At 47.7% G+C, this 27,603-nt stretch overlaps 1 protein-coding gene across 5 annotated transcripts in view; it reads right to left on the bottom strand.

Moving 5' to 3' along the window:
- Positions 1-27,603, bottom strand: part of NTM (neurotrimin) — a 1,023,678-nt gene that overhangs the window by 36,225 nt on the left and 959,850 nt on the right. For all 5 annotated transcript variants that reach the window (XM_069614124.1, XM_069614123.1, XM_069614126.1 and 2 more), the window contains 3 exons: positions 23,067-23,201; positions 6,671-6,791; positions 4,178-4,329 (listed from right to left, as the gene is read on the bottom strand). In XM_069614124.1, coding sequence (XP_069470225.1) covers positions 4,178-4,329; positions 6,671-6,791; positions 23,067-23,201 — 408 coding nt within the window. The remainder of the gene's footprint in view (positions 1-4,177; positions 4,330-6,670; positions 6,792-23,066; positions 23,202-27,603) is intronic.

The following is a 27,603-nucleotide window of genomic DNA, read 5'->3' on the forward strand; positions in this document are numbered from 1 at the left end:
GAAGTTCATTCCGTGAGATAGCCATTTGGCGTAAGACATTATTTTCATTTCTCAGTATCTGTACCTTGATATTGAGAGACTGGACCGCGGTTATCAGTTGCTGGACTTGTTGATCCATGGCGTCGCTATCTCTTAGACTCTCAATACAAACAAAGATAGTACTCACAGAACTGGTCCCTTTTTCCCTTGGCTTCTGAGTTCGTTTCTGTAGTATCGAAGTTGTGGTATTCCTCCCAGAAGGCGCTGAAGAGACCAAGAAAATGGACTCTATAAGCACCTCGTGGGCGACACCCTCGGGAAACCCTCCGGGGAATAAAACCCGATGTGCTTGGATTCCAAAATACGTGCAGGTTTGGTGATGTTCTAAGTACAGAGTCCTTTGTACTGTTGGCCGAATTGTCCAGCTGAAGTAGAAAGGAAACCCGGCTCCATGTAGCCAAGTCTTGTGAAGGAAGGTCCGGAACAGGACAATCTTCTTGAGTCTTCTTGATGGAATCCGGGGGCAATGAAAAGTAAACAAGATGCTCAACGGGGCAGGATGGCGCCCGGAGCAAGGTGTAAAGGAGCAAGGAGGCACAGCGATGCTGAAGCACAAACAAGAAGGAGAGGGGAGGATACGGCAAGGAAGTACAGCCGCGGGAAGGGAAATGAAAAGGTGGAAATAACGAAGAGAGTAGGGAAAGGAAGACCGTAGTCAGAAAGGCGGAAAGGATCGAAAAGGCAGGAGCGTGAGCTGCTATGGAGCTGCACAGGATGTGGAGCGAGTAGCGACGCACCTACCTGGGTCTCAACGAGACTGATATAGCGTTTGGCTTGAGGAGGTCGTCATTTTGGAATAAGCTAGACCTGCCCGGAGCATTAGGAAAAACTGAACTAAATAGCCGCCATCTTGGTTTCTGTTGAAGGTAGCGAGGATGGTGTAATTTCCATATTTTCCAGTATGAACCCTGGGATTTCCTAACAGATCTGTAATCAGTGGTGTGAGTATGGGCCTTATCTCTGGTCTGTAAGCAGCAGTGTGAGTGTGGGCCCTATAGGTGGTCTGTAAGCAGCAGTGTGAGTGTGGGCCCTATCTGTGCTCTGTAAGCAGCAGTGTGAATGTGGGCCCTATCTGTGATCTGTAAGCAGTGGTGTGAGTTTTGGCCCCATCTGAGGTATGTAAGCAGTGGTGCGAGTATGGGCCCTATCTGTGCCCTGTAAGCAGTGGTGTGAGTATGGGCCCTATCCGTTATCTGTAAGCAGCAGTGTGAGTATATACACTATCTGTGGTCTGTAAGCAGTGGTGTGAATGTGGGCCCTATTTGTAGTCTATAAGCAGCGGTGTGAATGTGGGCCCTATCTGTGGTCTGTAAGCAGCAGTGTGAATGTTGGCCCTATCTGTGTTCTGTAAGCAGTGGTGTGAGTTTTGGCCCCATCTGAGGTATGTAAGCAGTGGTGTGAATGTGGGCCCTATCTGTGGTCTGTAAGCAGTGGTGTGACTTTGGGCCCTATCTGTGGTCTGTAAGTAGCGGTGGGAATGTGGGCCCTATTTGTAGTCTATAAGCAGCGGTGTGAATGTGGGCCCTATCTGTGGTCTGTAAGCAGTGGTGTGAATGTGGGCCCTATCTGTGGTCTGTAAGCAGTGGTGTGAGTATGGGCCCTATCTGTGGTCTGCAAGCAGCAGTGTGAGTATATACACTATCTGTGATCTGTAAGCAGTGGTGTGAGTTTTGGCCCCATCTGAGGTATGTAAGCAGCGGTGCGAGTATGGGCCCTATCTGTGCCCTGTAAGCAGTGGTGTGAGTATGGGCCCTATCTGTTATCTGTAAGCAGCAGTGTGAGTATATACACTATCTGTGATCTGTAAGCAGTGGTGTGAATGTGGGCCCTATTTGTAGTCTGTAAGTAGCGGTGTGAATGTGGGCCCTATCTATGGTCTGTAAGCAGTGGTGTGAGTATGGGCCCTATCTGTGGTCTGTAAGCAGTGGTGTGAGTATGGGCCCTATCTGTGGTCTGTAAGCAGCAGTGTGAATGTGGGCCCTATCTGTGATCTGTAAGCAGTGGTGTGAGTTTTGGCCCCATCTGAGGTATGTAAGCAGTGGTGTGAATGTGGGCCCTATCTGTGGTCTGTAAGCAGTGGTGTGACTTTGGGCCCTATCTGTGGTCTGTAAGCAGTGGTGTGAGTATGGGCCCTATCTGTGGTCTGTAAGCAGTAGTGTGAGTATGGGCCCTATCCATTATCTGTAAGCAGCAGTGTGAGTATATACACTATCTGTGGTCTGTAAGCAGTGGTGTGAATGCGGGCCCCATTTGTAGTCTATAAGCAGCGGTGTGAATGTGGGCCCTATCTGTGGTCTGTAAGCAGTGGTGTGAATGTGGGCCCTATTTGTAGTCTATAAGCAGCAGTGTGAATGTGGGCCCTATCTGTGGTCTGTAAGCAGTGGTGTGAGTATGGGCCCTATCTGTGGTCTGTAAGCAGCAGTGTGAATGTGGGCCCTATCTGTGATCTGTAAGCAGTGGTGTGAGTTTTGGCCCCATCTGAGGTATGTAAGCAGTGGTGTGAATGTGGGCCCTATCTGTGGTCTGTAAGCAGTGGTGTGACTTTGGGCCCTATCTGTGGTCTGTAAGCAGCGGTGTGAATGTGGGCCCTATCTGTGGTCTGTAAGCAGTAGTGTGAGTTTGGGCCCTATCTGTGGTCTGTAAGCAGTGGTGTGACTTTGGGCCCTATCTGTGGTCTGTAAGCAGTGGTGTGAGGTGCTGGATAGTCGTAGAGTCCGTCTTAGGTGATCATTTCACGTTTATCAGGAGAATAAGAAGACTGCAGTCTGCAATCATGCTTGGTGGAAACCTCACATGATTACTTAACTCCAGGTCATGGCGTGGAGGAGTGGCTTGTGGGAAATCTCCATCATTCTTCTGGAGTCATCAAGCTGGTTCCAGAATTGCAAGGGTGATGGGGTGAGATGCTAGCGCACGTGTATCATACTTCATTCTTTTTTAAGTTTGTGTTTTTGTCCTGAAACCTTTTGCAGCATGTGAACAGGATTCCGTAATAGACAGGCACACAGCCATAGTGTTTGCCACCTCCACCGATAGGTCTTAAGTTGCTTTTACAATATGATTAAACAGAAAAGAAAGCAAATCTGAGAGAGCTTGGGGGTGGGGGAGTGGCATTTGCCTCACAGGGCAGAGAAGCTTCTGGCCCTTCCATGGACGCCCACATCGCTACTGCTGTATCTGTCCCTTCCAGGCCACCATCTTATGGCTCCAAGCTCTTCATTCGCAAGGGACCTTCTTCAATGGCCTTTCCGTCGGTGTCTTCAGACAACATCTTTCACCCACTTCGCAAAAATAACTCTTTTGCAAAACCTCTACTGTCCCTTTTCCCTTTTCTCTGATCCATGTGGCAGCATGCACGTAGTCCGCCGAGGCTGCTCCAAAGGCTACACACAGGCACACGTCCATGCCTGCGTGTGGGGTGGGTGCTGTGTGTAGGGCAGGGCCGGGGTTTAGGATAGTCTGCCTGGTGAGGACTCACCTCTGCATCTTGCATCAAGCACATGCCAGATGTACAGGGAATACAGATGTGGAAGTCAGACACTTGCCACCATTAATAAACATGCTGTGTCTCCTAAGGGCCAAGGCATTTCACGTCGGAGGGGCTTCCTCGGGACCAGCGTCTTATCGGCACTGCCTGTCACTGAGAGGGTGCTCTTTGGTACATGTGAGAACTGGGAGGGAGCGTGATATTCTGAATGAGGTATGTGGCGTCCGCATCCTTTTCTTTTACATGTATGTGTATTACCCATGTTCCTCTTTCCCCTTTTGTTATATCATACATGGCATGCACATAGGACTTGTTGGATGCCTCAGGGTGATTAGCCTGTGATCTACTGTCGCATCATGTGACACTGCACTAAAGTTCCTTACCAAGTGCGCCACGGGCAGACCATAAGATTGCCTGATTTTGCTGCCGCTCCAGAACCAGGGATGCCTGCATTAGATGCACACTTTTCTGAAACACTGTCACCATGGAAGTGTATGCAACTGGGCAATCCCTTCAATATGATGCATTAGAGGTCGCAGTCTCTGCCCCTAAAGAACAGGCATTGCATTCAGATACTCCTTATAGCATTCTGCATTAATGCATGTTACCCTAAACACCCACAATCCTCCCCTTTCTGCGGGCCCTACTCACCGTAGAGGATTACACTGGCATTGGCGTTCCCAAGCTTGTTGATGGCCACACAGGTGTAGTTGCCGAAATCCTGTTCCGTAACGTTGAAGAAGGTAAGACGGGAAAACGTGTCTCTGGTGTCAACCCTCAACCCCTTCTCGGCTTCCGTCAGCCTATTTGGATGGAGGAGGAGAGAATAAAGAAAATATTGGTCAATACGTGGTAGGGAAGGGGTGCCAATATTTTTTTTAACTCCCCGCTCTGGCGCCTGAGCAAGGAGTTAATCACTGTAATATTGCGCTCAGGCTGATGTGCGCCCTATTCTAATGAAAACTGCCTCGCTCCTGTGTCAGAGCAGGGAGGTAATCATCTCATGGTGGGTGATGCTTTTTCATCAGCACCCTATTATTATTAAATGTGCCCCACCGCTGCGGGTGCACTTAATAACAAAATGGCACCTTCTGTGCCTTTTCTCACTATGCCAGCTCCGGGGAGCCCTTGAAAAACTACCCTGAGCTGGTGTGACAGGGGCAAATGGCGCCCAGAGCGGTCTCCCAGCCTGCGCTGCCCTGAGGCCGGCTCTGAGTACAAACACAGCTGTACGAGTAGCTACAGAAAAGTCTCTTTTCCCAGGAGGACATGATTCCACCTGCCAGTCATCGCCTCTTTTGTTTTGCTATTGTCACCCTGTGTGGGTCAGGAATGCCCAGACATAGGTACTGTGCCAGCTGGGCATAGAAATCTAAGCTACCCCTCACTGATGAGGCCATATTGGGATGAAACATGTCTGGGGATGCTTGTGGCCTCATGCAGAAGGGATGTGACCAAGCAGTTCGGGCTTGACTGCTCCTTTGAGGTTGGGACCAGGGCCAGCCTTAGCGACAGCAGTGCCCTGGGCAAATTGACACCCCCCTTCCCCACACATCCCTGGTCAACAGGGGGAAGTGCGGCGGGGCAGGATGCACCATATTTTGTTTCTAACACCCCGCTCCTTGCCTAGCAGGGAGCTAATCGCTGGAATAGGGCACTCATGCAGCGGCATGAACGCCCTATTCCAATGGAAACCGTCTCGCTCCCATGTCGGAGAGGGGAGGTAATTATGTGAAAATGTGCTGATGTAAAGCATCAGCACCCTATTGTTATTAAATGCACCCAACCGCCGTGGGCGCATTTAATAACAAAAAGGCACCTGCCACACCTTCTCCCACTATGCCGCTCGGAGGAGCCCTTGAAAGACTGTTGAGCTGGTGTGGCAGGGGGCTAATCCCACCCTGGGGGGCATGGTGCCCCGGGTGATCGCCCAGCCCGCCTTGCCCTAAGGCCGGCCCTGGTTGAGACCAGGCCTGATTTGCATATGGTCATTCCCCTTCTGTAATGGCCTGGTAGGTGAAGAACGATGGTCTGCAGGGTTGCCCAGAGCAATGCCAGTGGTTAAGATTAATTCTAAACCTTCCAGCCATCACCTCTTTTGTTTTGCTATTGACATGATTCATATAGACTGGCTGGGCTGCACATGTCAATATCAAGTGCAACCTCGTATACTAGCATGCATACACCTTGACCATCCCTCACCTGCTTCCTAGAAACCCCAATAATAGAACAGGCAGTGGGTCTGATACAACAAACGAAGGGATTATACATTTACTGTGCCGCCTTAACTATGACCCCGGAAATGTTGACTTTAATTCTGACCCCCTTTTCCCACCATATATATCTGGGGGGATGGGTACAGTATATCATGGATGATGGATAGGCTGCGAGAGGTCTCCCCCACATACATATGGGGTGAAAAGGGGGTTTCATAAAAAATGCAAAATAAACGCAGCACAGGAATCACAAATATCCCAAACCAATGTCAACATCAACACAGGCACTTCAGACACGGGGCATGTGACAGAGTCTTTTACACCAAGCCAGAGGCAATTAACTGGCGACATGGTGCCCCGTAACCCATGGCCCGTCTATCTTCCCACCTCGCACCACAGACGCTCGGCACCTAGAGGGGTCTTCAAGTATCTTAATAGCCCATGCTCTACCACCGTCACACCCTTCATCTGCTCCAAACACCACTATAGGACAAGCCATCCCATTCCCCCTCAATCCATGTATGTGCACAGGCAAGACTTCCTGCCATGCAATCATGCGTGTTAAATCCACCAGTGGCCCCCCACAAAGTGCCAATCCACCAGGACACAGAGAAGGGCCCTTGCAGCATGTACACATCCACAGAGCTGGTTCCCAATCTGATCTCTTTGTCTTTTCTACTCTAAGCCCACTCGCTCTGACAGTATCGCACAATAAGGCCAAGATAAGAAGGAGCACATTGATAGTGTGTCTGTGGATCTCTCCCCACACCCTCCAGTACACCTCATTCTGCAGGCGTGTCCCACAAGGAGCAGGGCTCGTCCAAGGATGGGTTCTCATAATGACACGTGACTTTAAATGAGGCCGCCTCTAGAGTTCCACCGACCCCCCCACCGCCCCCCCCCTAGCCACCCCTGAATCTTCTCTTACCTCCTGTCTTCCTTGTACCAGGAGAAGTTGGCATGGGGCATGGCTGAGGCCTCGCACTGCAGCACACCCTTCTGCCCCAGCGGCACGCCCGTGTTCTTGGCTACCGAGATGTACGGCGGGTCTGTGGGAATCCAAGAAAAAAACCGGTCAATGGTCTGAAACATCATTGGTCATCAGCAAGCAAGGCCACGCCCACCATCAATCCACAGGCACTCCTAAGCCAATGAGACATCTGAAAATCACTCAACACCTGCGGGGCTTTCTTAATTCAGAAGCTAAAGCCCAGGAAGAGTTGAAGCATCTGAGGAACGAGTACAATGACATGACAACATGTCTCCAAAACAACTTGTCATAGTAGCACATTACAATGCATTGCTTGAAAGTGCTAATTCACATGGGTAAGGTGCCTAATATGGGGCGGGGGGGAATAGAGGTAACAGGAAAGGCCATAGAAGTCATGAAGAAAGACAGAAGATGAAAGGAGGCATGGCAATGGAGTCCACAGTTGTAACCTCATGTGAGAGCAGGCAGTGGTGTCGCCAGGAATCAAATTTAGGTGTGGCACAGAGGGGGCCAAAGACAAAAGTAGGGGTGGGGGCGCAGACAAAAGTGGGGGGCCGCCCATTAAAGATAATGTGTGACGTCACGAGCACAACTGCAGAGAGGCTTTTGTGCACACCAACTACCCACACCCCACTGTAACTTCCCTCCCATCAGAATGCAGGCACACAAACATTCAGTGACTAATGGCCCATCCTTAGCGGTTTCGTGTGCTACATTCTGATGGGAGGGGCTGCAAGCTGCTCTGCACACTATGGAGGGCTGCACTCTGATGGGAGGGGCTGCAAGCTGCTCTGCACACTATGGAGGGATGCATTCTGATGGGAGGGGCTGCAAGCTGCTCTGCACACTATGGAGGGCTGCATTCTGATGGGAGGGGCTGCAAGCTGCTCTGCACACTATGGAGGGCTAAATTATGAAGGGAGGGGCTGCATTCTGATGGGAGGGGCTGCAAGCTGCTCTGCACACTATGGAGGTGCACTCTGATGGGAGGGGCTGCAAGCTGCTCTGCACACTATGGAGGGCTGCACTCTGATGGGAGGGGCTGCAAGCTGCTCTGCACACTATGGAGGGCTGCATTCTGATGGGAGGGGCTGCAAGCTGCACAACACACTATGGAGAGCTGAACTATGATGGGAGGGGCTGCACGCTGCTCTGCACACTTTGGAGGGGCTACATTCTGATGGGAGGGGCTGCAAGCTGCTGTGCACACTATGGAGGGCTGCATTCTGATGGGAGGGGCTGCAAGCTGCTCTGCACACTATGCAGGGGTACAATCTGATGGGAGGGACTGCAAGCTGCTCTGCACACTATGGAGGGCCGCACTTTGATGGGAGGGGCTGCAAGCTGCTCTGCACACTATGGAGGGCTGCACTGCAAGCTGCTCTGCACACTATGGAGGGCCGCACTCTGATGGGAGGGGCTGGAAGCTGCTCTGCACACTATGGAGGGCCGCACTCTGATGGGAGGGGCTGGAAGCTGCTCTGCACACTATGGAGGGCCGCACACTGATGGGAGGGGCTGCAAGCTTCTCTGCACACTATGGAGGGCTGCACTCTGATGGGAGGGGCTGCAAGCTGCTCTGCACACTATGGAGGGCTGCACTCTGATGGGAGGGGCTGCAAGCTGCTCTGCACACTATGGAGGGCTGCACTCTGATGGGAGGGGCTGCAAGCTGCTCTGCACACTATGGAGGGCTGCATTCTGATGGCAGGAGGGCTGCACTCTGATGGGAGGGGCTGCAAGCTGCTCTGCACACTATGGAGGGCTGCATTCTGATGGGAGGGGCTGCAAGCTGCTCTGCACACTATGGAGGGCTGCATTCTGATGGGAGGGGCTTCAAGCTGCTCTGCACAGTATGCAGGAACACCTGAGAAGTGGCTCGTGCTCATGTTCATACCGATGCCAGAATGCATACTGAAATTGCTGCTAGCTTTGAGACAAAAGGAGAGTATTTGGCGTGTGATATGCAGTCATTTTCCTTAGTGAGTGTCACAAATAACACTGCAAACAGAGAACACAGTCACTGCTTGCTTAGGTAGGGGGGAACAAGCGGGGGTCCAGGATTTCAGAGGGGGGGGCATAAGCCCCCCCAGACACCCCGCACCTAACGACGCCACTGAGAGCATGATGGATGAGAATGCCAAACCTCCTACAATGAGCAGAGTGCCAAAGGAATGTGGATATGATACATGTGAGAGCTGACACAGTGGCGTCACTAGAAATCAGTATTAAGGGGGTAGGGGGAGAGACCAGGCAGCACAAATACAAGGAGATGGGTGCTGCCACATCAAATGCCACATCAAATAAGGGTCAACAGGCCAAACTGGTTTAAGTAAATTTTACCAAGCTGGTTAAACAAATAAGACATTAAGTATTCAGAGTGGGTTTAAGATCATTCAAGTTTTTCATCAAGTTAATATACATCCTAAAAAGTTCACTCATGTTCAGCAGTTGAAAACATGCCCCATGCACTTAGCAAGAGACTGCGTTTGTATAACCCAAGCAGAAATCACTCCCAGCACAGCTTCAAATAGTGTGTAGTTAGCGGTGGTACTTCTTAGGAGACATCGCTTCCAGCTCTATTTTAAATAATAGCCAGGCAAGAAGATTCAGTATAAGAGAAGAGATATCACTCATAGCTCACTTTCACATTGCTAGTCAAGGACAGTCTGTTTAGCAGATGACATTTCACATACAGGCGACAAGTACAGGGGGAAAGGAGGCAACTGCCTCCTTGGTGCTTTAGCAATGGTTGTCTGTACATTCCAGTGGTGGATGGTGATTTTCTTTAATTGAAGGGCCGTAATATATGAAAGAGTGACCGAGCACAGCGAACGTGCCCGAACCAACCAAGAGGGATAAAACAATAAAAAATGGCTTGACTGGGTGCAGCATAGTGCCGGTTTAGCCACATAATACTTACCATACTTTATCAAAACTGCCCAATACAAATTGCCATGCCACAGTAAGAAATAGCTAGACTGGCTGTATTAAAATGGCAGTCTAGCTACATAATAACACTTATCATGCATGCTTTATCCAAGATGCCCAATACAACATGTCATGCCACAGTAAGAAATGGGTAGACTGGCTGTAACAAAAAGAAAAGAAAAAAAATGCCAGTCTAGCTACATAGGGACAGGCATGGTATTTCTTTATTAGGCATCTATCATAGATGTCCAGTAAAATCATATCATGCCTGCCCTCTGCGCCATCCTAGTGCCTTGCAAAGGGAGCTGAATATGGCCGGTGAGGAGGAGGGTTGTGCAGCAACCACTCACCCACCAAAATCAGCTTTACAGCCCACCACAATCACACAATAGCACACATTCACACAACCTTCACACATAGCATGCACTCGCTCAGTCACACGTGCACCCGTCATCATATACTCAGCCATTACACAGCATACACAAATACATGCACATATTTAAATTAACTAATCTCCTGCCCTTGTCCTGAAGTTTCCTGCCAGTGTTCCAGCTCCCATGTAGCATGAACAGGAACCAGGAAGAAAAGAGCATTTCCTGTACATGCGCGCAAGAGCCTGAGGGCTGATGGTGAACCCTGCTCTGTTTGTAGGAGTGGGGAGTGAAGGAACTCATGGTGGCAACAGTAAAGACAGACAAAGCATTCACAGTTCAAAGGTGTTTATTGAACAATGAATGCAGGGTGGAAAAAAGCCTAACCTAAACCGATTTCTAAGATGGGAGCAAGTGTTGACCATCAAATGAAAATAAGGCAGTCATAGTGGTGTGCCAAATAAAAGGGCCTACACTAAGAAAAACAGATTGCCAAGTCGCTACAACTAATTATAGAAAGTGTGGGATAGGGTTTGAATAAAAACTTAAGTCAGGATGTGATGCCAGCGGTCTCCCTTCTCCATGTTTTCAGCACCCTACAAGGTGGGACAGAGCAGCACAGCACACGCTCGAGCTTTCCCAGCACGAGCCGACAGTTCTGTTCCAATCAGGTTCTTCGATGGTAAAGTCTCTTTTCATTAAAAAGTATCTTGCCTTCGAGGGCCTGATGTATTCCACAACAAACAAACAAACAAAAAAGTTATTTTCCACAGTTCACGTTGGGTGATGGCTTCACCTCTGGGTCGCCCTCTTCTGGGTGGCGAACCCTCACGTATTGTTTTCAACCAATCAATTGAACAGTTCCTTTCTCAATTAACTTTGGGGGGTAGCGTTTTACCCCTGAATCTCCCTCGACCGGGCTCGGACCCACTTGACAAGGGGGAAATTCACTTCCCCTGGTCTTCCAATTCCTGTTACTTTCACCAGTCTTAATGTCTTTTTAAACAGTACTATAGGCTTTGTTCCTGATTGTCAGCTTTCATCTTCCATCAACTTTTACAAAACACTGTTCATGTGCTCATTTCACCAAGCGGAATTCAATTCCATTCGCTTCTCACTCATCTGTAGGGCAAAGACTGTCGACGGTGCAGAGGATTTTACAAGACCTCTGTCTGACCACTTTGAACTATTTTTGCCTCTTCCCAAGGGATTCTCATTCCGGTAGATTCTAACATCACTTAATCGCCCAGAGTTTTCTGCCTGAGCAACCACGCAATGCCAGACTCCTCTGTTGCTGGTTTTCTCCCTCTTTCCTCCATCGTATCTTTAAATCTTTCAAAGTTCAAATTAGCCATTCGCTACTTTTCGTTCAACACAGTTCAGTTTCTTATTGATTCTCCCCTCGACTCACTGGCTGTGATGAACGGCTTGCCTTTCTTTATCCTTGAAGTCAAGGTTGGTACCACCGAGACCAGCGTCCTTCCCCGGCTTGGTTATCATTGGAGGAGGGTCTTGCATACTGTAGACATCTGCTGCAACACACGCTGGCTATTGTTTGCAGTGTTATGTTTCCATCAACTGAGGTTTCACAGGTCTTGATTGGAAAGGGCAAGGTTACTTCTTTCCTTGTCACCCTCTCGGTATTCGCAGTCTTTCACCTCCTCTTTAACTCCCTAGCTGAGTTAGTTCTCACGTCATGCGGTCTGGCTTGCTCGTCTTGTGCTCTGGTGCACCACCTTTAATTCCTGTGAGGAATGGAAAGGGCCATCAGGTGTGTGTGATTCTGGTCAATTGCCTGACTTTGCCTGACCCTTGTATTGGAACATTTCAAGTAAACAGCTCTGGTGTTAGTCCGTTGTCTTCTGTGTTGTGTGAAAGTGTTTGTGTCAGAAAAGGGGGGGTACTATTTTGGAATATCTTACGTGGTAGGATAGGGAAAAGGTGTTGAAAGGAAGGGGATACAGTGTCTCACTTGTCGGTGTCCCAATCCTACTCCCCGCCCATCCCCTCATCGACGTGATCTTCCCTCACTGGTCCACCCCCAAGAACTGTATCCAGTAGTGATGGCCATGTCCTGGCCACCTGGATGACAGATCCCTTGGAACTAGCCAGGGAGATACCTTCAGGTTTATCACATACCGTTCTTCCATGCGATGTAGCCACATTTGTTTCACAATGGAACAGGGAAAGAAAATCCATGTTTCCCTGGTCTATTACTTTCCGGTGTTCCACCGTGAAACAATAAGGTTTTAGGTCTAAAAACCATTGCAATACCCGAGGGTTAGCTAATCCCTGGTGAGTGGTTGCTAACCAGATTGAACGTTATTCCTAATAGATAGTACCTGAGATGGATAATGGCCCACTTGATGACTAGGGCCTCTAGTTCCTCCACAGAGTATTTTTTTCTCATGTGGGAATAACTTGCAACTGGTGTATAGTATGGGGTGTTCTAGTCCATTGCAAATTTGGCACAGGATGACTCCTAACCCTGTAAGGGAGGCGTCTGTTTGTAGCACAAATTCTTTCGAGAAGTCGACAACCTTCAGGATTGGGTTTGGGCATAGTGTTTGCTTTAAGATGTTATAGCATACCTCATTGTACTCACTCCACTGACGTTTCTGGGGCTTTGCATTTTTAAGTTTATCTGTCAGATATGCAATTGTATCCGAATACCTGTGGATAAATCTAAACTAATAACCTATTAACCCAAGGAAAGCTCTAAGGTCTGTTTTGGTCTTTGGAGTTGGAGTATCCAAGATAAGCCGAGCTATTTCACAGCAGATTGGGCTAATCTGCATCTAGCTGGATTTGTGGTTAGACCAACATTCCGAAGGACTTTCATGATGGTATAAAGATGGAAGAGATGGTCTTCCCATGTCTTGCTATAAATGATGATATCATCAATGTAAGCTCCACAAAAGCCTGCATAGTGTTGTAGAAGGTTATCCATAAGTGGTTGGAACATAGCTGGTGCACTATGTAGGCTGAAAGGGAGGATTTTAAACTGGAATAACACTAGGGGTGTTGAAAACAGAGTTTTTTCCTTATCTGGTTGATCAATTAGGTCATCGATGTGGAGCCTGGGATATGCATCGAAGTCCGATATGGCATTGACTTGAAGGAAGTCGAAACAGAATCTCGAGGACTGGTCAGGTTTAATGACCAACAAAATAGGAGAGGACCATGGACTTGAGGCAGGGTCGATGATATTAGCCTTCAACATTTTGTTGACTTCCTCAATCACTACCTGTTTACATGCCTCTGGCAGACGATAAGGATATAGGTTAACTACTTTGCCTTTAGGTGTTCAGATGTATTGATTATGTACCTTTTACTCTTCCCGGTTTCTCTGAGAATACGTCAGGGAATGAGACTATTATGTCCTTTAGGTATTCTCTTTGTTGACTAGATAACTCAAGTGTAATTAAGTCAAAGTTCTTAATGTTTTCAGGAACCAGACAGGCTAACACTTTGGCTTGGGTGGCTAATGTGTTTTCTTTCCACTCTTTTAGGAGGTTAATGTGGTATAAGTGGACTTTCTGTTTTCAATCTGGTTGGGCTATTTTGTATGTGCACGTTCCTGTTCTCTCTATTATTTCATAAGATCCGTGCCATTTGAAGACAAGTTTGTTTTCTGAGTTGGGCAAGAGGACTAGTACTTTCTGTTCAATAGTAAATGATCGTAAATGGACTTTCCCATGTGAGTACAAACTAAATCTGGGACTAATTTCACGTGTTCTGGCATTCTAGTGGCGGTTTGGGATATTTTGGAATGGGGGCTTCCTTGTGTTCTTCCCGGGTTTCCAAGAGCATGTCCAGGACATCCCTTGTTTCTCTTGCATAGAGTATCTCCAATGGAGAGAACGCTGTGGAATCTAGGGAGCGGGTTCCTCACTGCAAATAGTGCCCATGGAATCATTCGGTCCCAGTCCTTCCCATCTTTTTCTACCAATTTGCATAGAATTAGTTTCAAGGTCTTATTTAATCTTTCTGCTAGACCATCGGTTGGGGCATGGTACTCAGAAGTTTGCAAGGTAGTAATATGGGGTAGATCTTTGATGTCGGCTGTAAGCTTACTCATAAAATTTTAAACCTGATCTGTCAGTATTTCTTCAGGGAATGCCAACCGTAGAGAAATACAGTAGAAGATGTTTCAAGATTTGCTGAGTGGTATTATTTCATAATGGGAATGCCTCAGGGCATCGGGTTGCATAATTGATGATCACTAGGACAGAATTGTTACCCAATTTAGATTGTTCTAGAGGTTCTATTATGTCCATGCCGATTTGTGAAAAGGGGACTTCTATAATTGGCAATGGGTTCAGAAGGGCAGGTAATGGAATGCGTGGGTTGGTCTTTGGCATATCTCGCATGTTTGTCTGAAAGTTATGATGTTGGCGTAGTAAAACTTCCAACTAATATGCACCTGAGCTGTATCTTGGCCCAAATGTCCTCCCGTAAGATGGGAATGTGTGATCTCTTGCACAACCTTTTGGTGACATTTAGGTATTTGGAATAGATTGATGAAATGGATGGAATGATTGGAATGTATGTATATAGAATTGATGGATGGAATGGACAGAATGGACAGAATAGATGGAATGGATGGAATAGCTGGACAGGATGGATAGAATGGAAGAAATAGAATTGATAGAAGTAATGGAAGGCATCGGTACGATGGAACGAATGGATGGAATGAGCGGATGAAGAAATGGAAGAAACGGATTGATGCACTGACTGAATGGATACATTAAATGAATAAAGGAACAAAAAGAGGAAATGGATTAATGCACTGATGGAACGGATGGGTGCTGGAATTAATTGATGAAGAAATAGAAGGAATGGATGGATGCAGTGATGGAATGGATGGATGGATTGAATGGATGGAAGGGATAGAATGGATGAAATGACCCTACCATCTAGCTCCCGTGTTCCCCCACACACGTCTCTGTGTACCCTTCTTTACAACTCCCCATTCAGTTGTTGTACATCCCTATGTCCTCCCCTATTGCTGTAATCCCAGCTCCCTATCGCTGCGTGTTCATGTGTCATTGCGCTCCCTGCCATCCTGTCCCTGTGATATCGCTAAGTATCGCAATGTAACACCCAACCCTCTCATCATCATATGTGCCCACTGTGCCCACGTGTCACTGTAGTACTCTGCTTTCTTGTCCCCCACGATGTTACATATCTGTACGCCCCCTCCTGTCACCATAAGACCAACCCACTGTCACTATGTATCCGTGTGTCGATGTGTTCCCTGCCATCCTGTTCATGTGCCTGGTCTTGAGTGCTTTCAAGATGAACTATTACTCTTATCACATCACTTCGCCTACTCTCTTCTATACACCATAACACAACTAAAACACAGCTATACCCCTGATTAATTCAGCCTAGCTGTTCACATTCGAACACTACCCCATGAACACCTCATCACCCTAATAACATGCAGCTATCCCATGACACTCCGGCCTAGCTGCTCACATAAGCGTCCTTCAGGCCCAACGCAGCTAAACTCAGTATGGATGTCCAACCACCAGACTACAATCACATACAACTATTATCCTCAACACCTCGCCTCATGCTAGGATGCAGCTACCTTCCAACAACTACACCAGCTGCACACATAACTGGTGCACCCACACACTCTATCACACCATCTATCTCTACTGACCTGAACTGCGGTTCCCGAGGACGTTCAAGCTGCCAGTGCTTTGAGGTCATACCAATGATATATAGAGTGCTATATAAGTGCCAAGTAACATAACATAACATAAAATAACATAAAATATTACCAGTTGAAGTTTTACTAACCCTTCACGGGAGGTTTCTTTTCTATAAAGTAACCCTAGTTTTAAGAATAAAAATGTACTTCCCTTCGCTGGGTCTTCTTCTTCAGAAATGGCTTGTAAAAAAGCTTTAGCAAGTGCCAGATCATTTCTCTGGGCAAAGGCTAGGTTGGGATACATGGGTTCCACTATTTTCCTCTCTTCGATGGTAGGGGATTTATCAGCTTTTTCAAAGTCTTAGTTACCTCTGTCTGTTTCATCTGGTTCACTTTCTTGGAATTGAGGAAACAGAGTTCTCTCCAAAATTCCCCGTGAAATTTGGTCTCCCTGACATAGCTCAAAAGGGACGATGCCGTGATTATGTAAGAGAAACTTTACATCTCCCCGAAAGTCCGGGTCAATGACGCCTGCTAAAACGTCTATCCTGAACTTCCATGCTAAGCCAGAATTTGCAGTTAATCTGATGTAACACCCCAAGGGAGGGATCAAAATTGAATTTGTAGGAATCATTCATTTTCCCAGGAGAAATGATAGCTTCCCTATTACTACAGATATCAAACCCTATGTATACCTTGTTGGCCAGGGTTGGAGGCTCTCTGACTAAGCTTTTGAAATTGTAGGGTTCCCCAATTTGTTTCAATTGAGTCACATCCCATTCATCACACCATATGTGAATAAACCTATTGCCAAACCTCACAACTAATACAAAAGGTGGTGTGGGAGAGTTATCAAGAAAAGAAAGAAGTGTTCTCAAATAACATGTCAGGATGCAGTATCCTGGGTCTGCATATTATGTTTTGCATACAGAATACCAATGACATTTGAAAAGCCACGTTGTTTTCCATGGACAAGGTTATGTAGGCTAGAGGAAAACCCCTTTTCTAGCTGTTGACACAGGTCACAAGGAACTTCAACACTGGAAGCTGGAAGGCTGGCATTCTGGTGTTTACAATGGTATTACAATGTGGCTTGCTCTGGAAGGTGTGGAAAGTCAAGTGTTATTTAGACTGTCTCTCCAGGACCATTTCGCCTGGCTGATGCATGACCACAATGTAGACAGTAGGTGTGAAGAGGGGAGCTGTGAAGACAATTCAACTGAGGGAGCCTGAAACTCCAACTTCAAACAGGTAACCCACTTTAATGAGACTGATAATACAAAAAATAAAAAAAACTCGGGTTACAGGTGTGCCCAGTGGGACCATATGGCCTGAAGGCAGGTTAATTGCCATTTGTCCCACATGAAGATTTAATATTCACTTAAAATACCTATTAGCATTTAGGACTTTTCCCCAGCAACCGTAAGGCAGATTATCTACATTTATGTATCATGTTTTAGGTAATTTCCAGGCGATTTTGGAGATATAAAATTCATACACCTATGAGTTAGGGCATTGTAATGGCTAGTTAAGCCAGGTTCCTGGCTGAACAGAAAATGTCCTAAATGTAAGAATTGGTGAACTTGTGAAAGATAAAATTAGGAATATGTGTAATACATTATATATTAATAACTTTTATGTTTTTTATGGGAATGGCAGAAAGTTGCCAAACACCTGTGCAAAATGGTGAAGACCTGGCTGCCGTTTTATTTAATTCCCTGTGATTAGCTGCAAGGGAAAATATATATCTTATGGCAGTTATTAGTAAGATTATGAAACTTTGCCACATAACTAGAGTTTAGCAAAAATTTGACGTGAGAACAAATGGGGCTTGTAAATGAAGCTGTGCTATGTCTGCTGCAGACCCCTAAACCAATCCTGACAGAGAGGCTGGGTTTGGGAGGAGAGATCCTACTTGCATGACCTCTTGCAGGGTTCTCCCCCAATATTGTAAAATTGATGGTGTCATTGCTACTATATAAGGGGGGGCTGCACTAGGAGGAAGGTTCAGAGCTGCTGAAATGTATCATTAAAAGAGCGCTGCTTCAAAATACCATCTGAAAGCTGCAAATAAACACCAGAGGAGATTAGTGAGAGTGCATCCGGGTAGAGCTATCTCTAGGAAGGCCTAAAAGCTTACTGTGTCCTATGGTGGAGAGGGGGAGGCCATCCTTTATAGTGGAGTGACCAGATTCCTGCCCTATCTTTCCAGAGGGTCCTGACATGCAGCTGGTTGGCCTGACCTTTAAACAGAGGCTTTCTATGTAAGTAGAACTGAGCCCTGAGAAACCAAAAGGTGGGAGAATTTGCTGGCCTTAAATCATTTCCCTTTATAGAAGGCGGGGGCAAAGCTGTGTAGCTCCTTTGCCTATTCAACTAAAACAATCGATTTAATTTATTCCACATTTGGTGGACCACTACATGGTGATTTTTGTTAAAATTAAAAATTAACAAAGTTCACTTCCCAGGGTGTGCTGAAAAACTATAGCCTATAATTTAATTGGGTAATCCTTTATGTCCTGTTGACCCAGACTTCTTTAAGGAAGAGGGTGTCTTTGTTCTTAAATCAGTCCAATCTTTTTGTCCACCTTTCCCCTAACACAGGACTTTCAGTGGAGGGGGGTCTGAAATCCAAAATTCCCCTGATCATTCCAATTTTTCTGTCCGACTTCCCCAACACAGGCAAACATAGGGGGGTCTGAAAAACAAACCGCTAAATTACCCTCTGTTTATTTTAAACCAAAAGTGTTGGTGAAATCATGATTGCCATGAGTATGTGTGCCAATCTTTAAATCCAACGGCTCCCGCAGGGAAATTGAAATTGTGCAGCACTTCAACTATACAGGTGTTCACTGACCAGCACAAATTCTTTCTTGAAGTGAAATGTATAGAAAGTAAATAATTGTGACTTGTGTTCTTTTCAACTCACTTTTGTGATTTATTTATGTTGAGAGAAATGTATTTTCTTATGCCACAGATAAAGTGGTGATTGAAATATTTGTACACATTTCTATTACTTTTAATGTTAATAAATACACATATATTTCCTGTACACTGGCCTCGTTATTGGCTCATTGGTCGCTCAGATGGAGGGATACAAGGGGCACGATATGGGTCTGAAGTAGGGCTGAAGAAAATAATCCGTTAGTCACACCTTGAGTAGGGAGGGAAGGAACTCCCTGTGTTGAGGGTGGTCTCACAATAAGTCTGACAACAAAAGAAACACATTTTAGGTAAAACGAGTGACTCGTAAGTGTATGGAGCATGTTTCAGTTTGGAAAGGAACACCTTCTTTTATTCTAGACAAGTGTGAGCTGCACATTTGGAAGACAGTATTGCTGAGCGAAGAAGCACCATTAGGGCTCCTGGAAAGAGTGTTTTGCCAGGGGAGCAGGCCACCAATTAGGGCTGTTGGGGGCAAAGCATAAAATAGAGAGGGGGCAAATGCCCACCTTTGCCTCCCCCTTCTCTAGGGGCACTTTTGTCTGTACAAGGAATGCCAATGTCAATTAAAAAAAATAAAAAGTTGTGCCAGATGACAACCAAGAGAAGGCTGTGGAGGCTAAAGCGATACTGAGGCTGAAGGAGGTGAAGTGGTGGAAAGACGAGTCAAGTGGAGTGGGCCGTGTGAGGCAAGCAAGGGAACCTGCAAAGGTCTGGCATGTCTTGTTCCTAGCAGAGCAGCAGTGGACCCCACTCATTCTAAGATGCCACACCGAGGGCAGAGGGACGAGCTTGGCATGTTGACTGGCAAATGACCAGTCCATGCTCACACTGGTTGCCTTTAGTCCTGCACGGAAAGCCTGAAGCATGCAATGCCACCGTGGGCTGCACCTGACGAGGCACACGGGGGAGGGGGTTTTCCCACATACTAGTGCGCATGCCCAAATGTGTGCCATCAACAATGGAAACATGGTGCTTGGTGGGCACACTCCTTGCATGGACTGACGAGCATAACACCTTCTTATCGTGATGGGTTTGTTAAAAGTTACCCCTGCAGTCTTACTGGGAAAGAGAATGTAACTGGAGCGTGTGAGTGGGGGGGGGCAGCCTTCCATGTAGCCCTCGGTGCGTTTTTATCTCGGTCTTCAATCACGTTGCAAACTAACGCTGGGAATCTTGAACAAGGGTCAGACCCCAGGTCTGAGCTTATTCATGGTGCTGGGGGTGCTCGCCTTGAGAGAAAGCACTTCAGAATTCCACAATTCAACCCAGAAAAATCCAAGGGTACATCGTTTTCAAGTGTGTAGGTGGAAAATACACCTTAATGTTAGCTGAACCTGAACACCCCCCCCCACCCCCCGCGTCCCCATCAACCATGCTGGCGGCCTGCTCGCACGATCACGCACATGTTGCACTAGTGACTTTGGAATAACTGCAGAGCTTTAAGAGGCAATCACACAAAGGTCCTCCCTCTCAACCTTGACAGAGGGAGCGAAACAGTCCAAGAAGCAAACTTTATGACCCCAAAGGGAGCCCTTGAAAAACTTGCCTCTTCGAGCTTATATTGAAGCTCCTCTGCCTCGTTCCTCCGCCTGGCTGCCGCTGGATCACCTTGTGGTGTCCCCTTGGCCCACGAGAGCTTTCAGAAGAGAAGCCTTGGGTCTCTGGGGTGTCACGCTACATGGGCCCGGCTTCCTCAGAACAGGACGAAAGGATTGCTTTGCAAAGGGACTTGGAGCCCCCATGGAACTCACTGCCTTCTGGTAGGTCACAGGAAGCCCCACTCCCTCCGTTGCTGTCAAGGTTTTCAAAATGTCCCCTTTTTACAGGAGCCCCGGGCAGGATATTTTAACAAGAGCTCGACGACATTCAGTTCTGTGTCATATTTAAGCAGACCAAGCTATAGGAAATACAAAGGAGCATCCAAATTGATATACAAAGCAAATAAAATGTGCGTGAAGCACGTTTATCTGAAAATTAATGAAAGAAGGCTGTTATTGCTGTGCTTCAGTGACATTTAAAATATATATATATATATCCGATTTCATGCACCCTATTTCTGCAGCTACACGCAAGCAGTTAACCCATGAAGTGTCTCAGAATAGAACTAGCTATGCAGGCCCCTGTGTCTCTGCTTCCAAGCGCTAGACTCTTTGACATCCAGGGTTGAGAGCCCTTGCCCTGCTTTGATGACACCCACGGGTGACACTATCTGATCTGGTTATATCACCTCCATGTGGACTGGACAGGCCGCCGTAATACTTAGAAGACTCCACGCGATCCTGAATGTGGAAAACCAGGAGTATCAGGGATGGCACATAGGGCGTGTGCCCACCACGGGTGGAATTCCTCTCTGTGGCTATTTCCACACCAACATTCCTGCAGGGCTGGTCAAGGGCGACTACCAGGTGCCCATAATACCCACCAGAGTTTACAGAGGGCACCACAATAGATGCCCAGGATTACTGTCCAATCGTAGTTGCGAGAACTCTGGCAGGCTACTCCCCCAAGATTGTAAAATTGGTGGTGTCATCACTGCTATATAGGGGAGTCTGCAAAAGGAGGAAGCGACAGAGCTGCCGACAGGTACCACCGAAGAGAACTGATGAAACGTAACATCTGACACCTACAAGGAGACACCAGAGGAGATTGCTGAGAGTGCCTCTGAGTGAAACTTTCTATTTCTAGGAAGGCCTAAAGCTGACTGAGTCCAATGGTGGAGTGTGGGAGGCCATCCTTGAGAGTGGAGTCACCAGACCCAATCTTATCTTTCCAGAGGGTCTTGACATGCTGCTGCTGCCTGTCCTTAACCTATGTAGGTAGACTTGAGCCCTTTGTAACCAAAAGGTGGGGGCTCTGCTGGCCTTAAAGCCTTTCCCTTTATAGTGGGCGGGAGGGGAGGGGGAAAAACTGTGTAGGTCCTTAGCCTACTTAACTAAAAAGATTCATTGAATTAATTCCCCATTGGGTGGAATACTAAGGGGGTGATTTTTGGTAAAAATTGAAATGAGCAAAGTTCACTTTTGTAGTGTGTGCTGAAAATCTACAGCCTATACTGTTATTGGGTAATCCTTTTTGTCTTGTTGCGCCTGACATCTTTAAGGAAGAGGGTGTCTTGGTTCTTAAATCCGTCCAATCTTTTTTTCCAACTTTCCCCCAACACAGGCCTTTCAGTGGAGGAGGGTCCAAAATCCAAAATTTCCCAAATCTTTCCAATTTATTTGTCAGACTTCCCCAACCCAGACGATAGTAGGGGGTGGGTGATCTGAAAAACAGACCGCTAAGTCACCCTATGTTTATTTTAAAACAAAAGTGTGGGTGAAATAGGCTTTGCCATATGCATTAGCACAAATCTGTCAAAATAAACTGCTGGCTTTTAAGCCTGCAAGAAAATCAAAATGGCACAGCACTGCATTTATACATGTTTTGGTTAGCTTTCAGTTTAATTATTTCTTGAAGTGCATTTTGTAGAAAGTAAAGAATTGTGAACCTGGCCTCCAAGGAAAGGTAGCAGGAGGAAAAGAGAACGCCTGTGACCCCCTCCTGGGAAGGAGATGGCTAGAGTGTAACGAAAGGATGGGCACGCTGACATGCGTCATGTGGAGGCAGGGTGTGCGAGCAGCAGCAGCTGTCCGAGGCAGACAAGTAAGGGACCAAAGGAAAGGAACACACTCAGAACTAAAAGAGAGCGATTTGGGACATGGTACCTCACAACAACACAATCCAAAGAAGCTGTGAGGTGATGAAGCAGAACAGTAGATATTGGGGTTAAAGAGGCAATAATGAGATCATTCACAGCTGCAGATCGCAAACACTGGTTAATGCCAGCGTTGCGAACTCCCTGATTGGTCAAGATCTACCAGTAAGAGGCTAATCAAACACACTGCTGATTGGCCTACCTGAACTGAACTGTTGTGTCCAGTTGGAGAAAGAGGACTGCTGGACACATCAGTGACTCAAGTGATGTAATAATGATCCACCCAGCAATCAGAAAACATCTACCTGGACTTCTGCAGATTGTGGTTAACCTGCACAAGGCATTCCTTGTAATATAACATTACAAGAACTATTAAAAAACACATTGCCTAAGTAGTAAGTAGGTACAAACAAACACAAGGTTACCTGATTTTAAGTTGAATGAAGCACCATGAGTTCGCAGTTCTCATGTGTGTGTGTTGGCTAAGGGCTTCCAGCTTGGGGAGCAGTCCATTATCCTATGGTAGGGCCCTCAACAATGTTCATTAATACTGCATTGTTCACACAATGCAAACCACCAGCTGGTGATGTGGGGATCAGATCCGCATGGCTGCTTCTCATTTCCAGCTCACCCCTTCCCTCTGCCCTGAGCACTGATGTCAGGCGAACAAATGGCAGTGTCTAGACACTGGACCCTGAGAGATGAAATGGAGGACTTGGTACTTACAGTTCACTGTGACTTTGACGTTCTGCGCCACGGGCTCTGAAGCTTCATTGGCTGCTGTGCACTGGTAGAGGCCCGCTTGCTCACGGGTTATTCCGGAAATGTCCAGGTACTCGTCCTCACTCACAAAGCCTTGCACTAAAAACATTGGGGAGACAAAAGAGAAAGCAAGTCTTTCAATGTCCATGTATAATCCTTCCTGGGAGAAATCAGTTTTATAAAGAAACATCAAGACTGTCTGTGTATCCATCAAGTTGCTGCATTCATGAAAGTGCTGACAGGGCAAGTCTGGGAAATTGAATCTGGTGTTTTAGAAATGAAAGCCCCACACCTGACGAATACTAGAACATCTTGAGGATAGCGAAGAAGTCAGTGAGAATATTGGCAGGAAAAATGAACCTGGTTTGCCTCTGTACTCCCTACCCTTGCCAGGATACCCTCTCCCATGCATGTTAAGAATACGCTTGTACCATTTTTTATACTGTCCCACGTCACCACCACAGTGCTCTCAAGGTGCTGAGACTTGTCGCAATGTTGGCACAGTGTGACCCTGTGCAGGGTCTCACGACCACAGTCTCCTGTAGGAAAGGGAATAGGTATGGCTGAAGTGGCCAAGAAAAGAGGGTCCCTCAGGGGTGTTGCTAGGAATGGAAACGATCGGGAGCTAGGCTAATTTTAGGACTGTCAGGACTCAGGGCTAGCTATAGCCCTTTGATTGTAGTCCCTGAGCTTCTATCCAGGGCTACAACCAAAATACCTGGGGCTATAGCTACCCCTCCCTCCCCATTTTGAATAGTTCGTTTCATTTGGGGACATTGGGCCTCATTGCGAGTTTGAGGGAATTTCCAACAGAAGTATCAACACACTTGTTTACTATAGCCATCACTCAGTCCGGAGAATTTACCACCTGATTTTGAGTGGGTAACAGAGGTATTAATCCATTAGTCCATACTCCTCTTTGGGGGTATTGCATGAATTACAATCACAATAGTTCCTCCGGTTTTTGTAGCGTCCATGGAATGTGGGTGTGCATTGGCTCTGTGGACGCGCTGCCCCACAAGAGTTTTTATTTTTGTATTCCATGAAATCTGGGTGTGGGTTGCAGAAGGGCCCTGCTGACTCAGCATGGCTGGGTATTGCAGTCTCTATAGAACCAGGGTGTGGATTGCAGAATGGCCCTGCTGTCTCAGCATGGCTGGTGTTGTAGCCTCTATAGAACCAGGGTGTGGATTGCAGTATAGCCCTGCTGTCTCAGCATGGCTGGGCATTGTAGCCTCCATGAAACCTGGGTGTGGATTACGGAAGAGCCCTGCTGCCTCAGCATGGCTGGGTGTTGTAGCCTCTATAGATCCAGGGTGTGGATTGCAGAATGGCCCTGCTGTCTCCGCATGGCTGGGTGTGTGGATTGCAGAATGGCCCTGCTGTCTCAGCATGGCTGGTTGGTGTAGCCTCAATAGAACCAGGGTGTGGATTGCAGACGGGCCCTGCTGTCTCAGCATGGCTGGGTGTTGTAGCCTCTATAGAACCAGGGTGTGGATTGCAGAATGCCCCTGCTGTCTCAGCATGGCTGGGTGTTGTAGCCTCTATAGAACCAGGGTGTGGGTTACAGAAGAGCCCTGCTGCCTCAGCATGGCTGGGTGTTGTAGCCTCTATAGATCCAGGGTGTGGATTGCAGAACGACCCTGCTGTCTCAGCATGGCTGGGCGTTGTAGCCTCCATGAAACCTGGGTGTGGATTACAGAAGGGCCCTGCTGTCTCAGCATGGCTGGTGTTGTAGCCTCTATAGAACCAGGGTGTGGATTGCAGAATAGCCCTGCTGTCTCAGCATGGCTGGGTGTTGTAGCCTCTATAGAACCAGGGTGTGGATTGCAGAATGGCCCTGCTGTCTCAGCATGGCTGGGCGTTGTAGCCTCCATGAAACCTGGGTGTGGATTACAGAAGGGCACTGCTGTCTCCGCATGGCTGGTTTTGAAGCCTCTATATAACCAGGTATGTGGATTGCAGAATAGCCCTGCTGCCTCAGCATGGCTGGGTGTTGTAGCCTCTTTATAACCAGGGTGTGGATTGGCCGATTCTAATTGGGGTATGACAATGTGTGCATGTTCTCTTCACTCAAGATGGCAGAGAAGAATCTGGGTGTTACAGACCTCTGTGCCCAGTTTCCTCAGAGTAGTCAGTTTTTTTTCTCCATTATGACTTTAGGCTAACTCTCCCATAACCCGCACACATGTGTTTATTTTCATCGGGCATCACAACACTTATAGATTAGATTAACCGCCTTCCCCCTCTTGCAACCTCACACATTAGAAGCCAAGAGTACCAACGTCTGTTGCTTCATGATCCCATGACCCCCTCCCCACTGCACACAAGTGAGTACCCAGATGGGATTTTCGATTCTCTACCCTTCCGCTCAAATAACCCTTGGTATAGGCCTAGTACGCCTTGCATGTGTCTTCGCCTGTCAGTGGCATCGCGGCTCCATGCACTGTTACAGAATTGAATGTTGGGTTCGGTGCTTTCAGGTTACAATAATTCTGGACTCTGCATTCCATTCGCTAATGTGGGTGCGTTCTTCCAATCCCTCTTTTATAGTCTGACTGTTGAGGAGCCTTCAACTGTGCAGCTGTCGGAGGCAGTATACCTTCGCTGAAGCATAATTCTTGGAGGTGCTATTGTCCTATCTTGTGCAGCTTCTCAGATGTGTGCTACACTGTCCAGTAGTTGGTCTATTCCTCACACAATGAAACATTCAGCTCTCCTCTCAAAGGAAAGCAGTGGCACATATAGAACAAATATTGCAGTCGAAAGGAACCATAAAAACATCACGGATACCCATGGTGCCTTTCATGGCAAGCCATCATTATCCCTACCCGACCACAGAGGACCTTCAATAACCGTGGGGTACATATCATGGCCATACCCAGGGTATCCCTACCCGACCACGGAGAACCTGCAGGAACCGTGGGGTACATATCATGGCCATACCCAGGGTATCCCTGGCCGACCACGGAGAACCTGCAGTAACGGTGGGGTACATATCATGGCCATACCCAGGGTATCCCTGGCCGACCACGGAGAACCTGCAGTAACCCTGGGGTGCATGTCATGGCCATACCCAGGTATCCCTGGCCAACCACAGAGAAACTGCAGTAACCCTGGGGTGCATATCATGGCCATACCCAGGGTATCCCTGGCCGACCCCGGAGAACCTGCAGTAACCCTGGGGCGCATATCATGGCCATACCCAGGGTATCACTGGCCAACCACAGAGAATCTGAGGTAACCCTGGGGTGCATATCATGGCCATACCCAGGGTATCCCTGGCCAACCACGGAGAACCTGCAGTAACCCTGGGGTGCATATCATGGCCATACCCAGGGTATCCCTGGCCGACCCCGGAGGACCTGCAGTAACCCCGGGGTGCATATCATGGCCATACCCAGGGTATCCCTGGCTGACCTCGAGAACCTGCAGTAATCGTGGGGTACATATCATGGCCATCCAGGTTATCCATCGCCGACTACAGAGAACCTGCAGTAACCCTGGGGTGCATATCATGGCCATACCCAAGGTATCCTGGCCGACCACAGAGAACCTGCAGTAACCGTGGGGTACATATCATGGCCATAGCCAGGTTATCCATCGCCGAGCACAGAGAACCTGCAGTAACCGTGGGGTACATATCATGGTCATACCCAGGGTATCCCTGGCCGACCACGGAGAACCTGCAGTAACCCTGGGTGCATATCATGGCCATACTCAGGGTATCCCTGGCCGACCTCGAGAACCTGTAATCGTGGGGTACATATCATGGCCATACCCAGGGTATTGGTGGCCGACCTCGAGAACCTGCAGTAATCGTGGGGTACATATCATGGCCATACCGAGGGCACCCTGGCCGATCACGGAGAACCTGCAGTAACCGTGGGGTACATATCATGGCCATACCCAGGCTATCCAACGCCAACCACGGAGAACCTGCAGTAGCAGTGGGGTACATATCATGGCCATAGCCAGGTTATCCATCGCCGAGCACAGAGAGCCTGTATTAACCGTGGCGTACATATCATGGCCATACCCAGGGTATCCCTGGCCGACCACAGAGAACCTGCAGTAACCGTGGGGTACATATCATGGTCTTACCAAGGCTATCCAACGCCGACCACGGAGAACCTCCAATAACCGTGGGTACATATCATGGCCATCCAGGTTATCCATTGCCAACCACAGAGAACCTGCAGTAACCCTGGGGTGCATATCATGGCCATACCCAGGCTATCCAATGGCGACCACAGAGAACCTGCAGTAACTGTGGGGTACATATCATGGCCATACCCAGGGTAACCCTTGCTGACCACGGAGAACCTGCGGTAAACGTGGGGTACATATTATTGCAATACCCAGGTTATTCATTTCCAACCACTGAGAACCTGCAGTAACTATGGGGTACATACCATGGCCATATCCTGGGGATCATATCATGGCCATACCCAGGGTAAGCCCGGGTGACCATGGAGAACCTGCTGTAATCCTGGGATAC

The sequence above is a fragment of the Ambystoma mexicanum genome, chromosome 9 (assembly GCF_040938575.1).
Source record: "Ambystoma mexicanum isolate Mex_15411 chromosome 9, UKY_AmexF1_1, whole genome shotgun sequence".
Classification (NCBI taxonomy): domain Eukaryota; kingdom Metazoa; phylum Chordata; class Amphibia; order Caudata; family Ambystomatidae; genus Ambystoma; species Ambystoma mexicanum.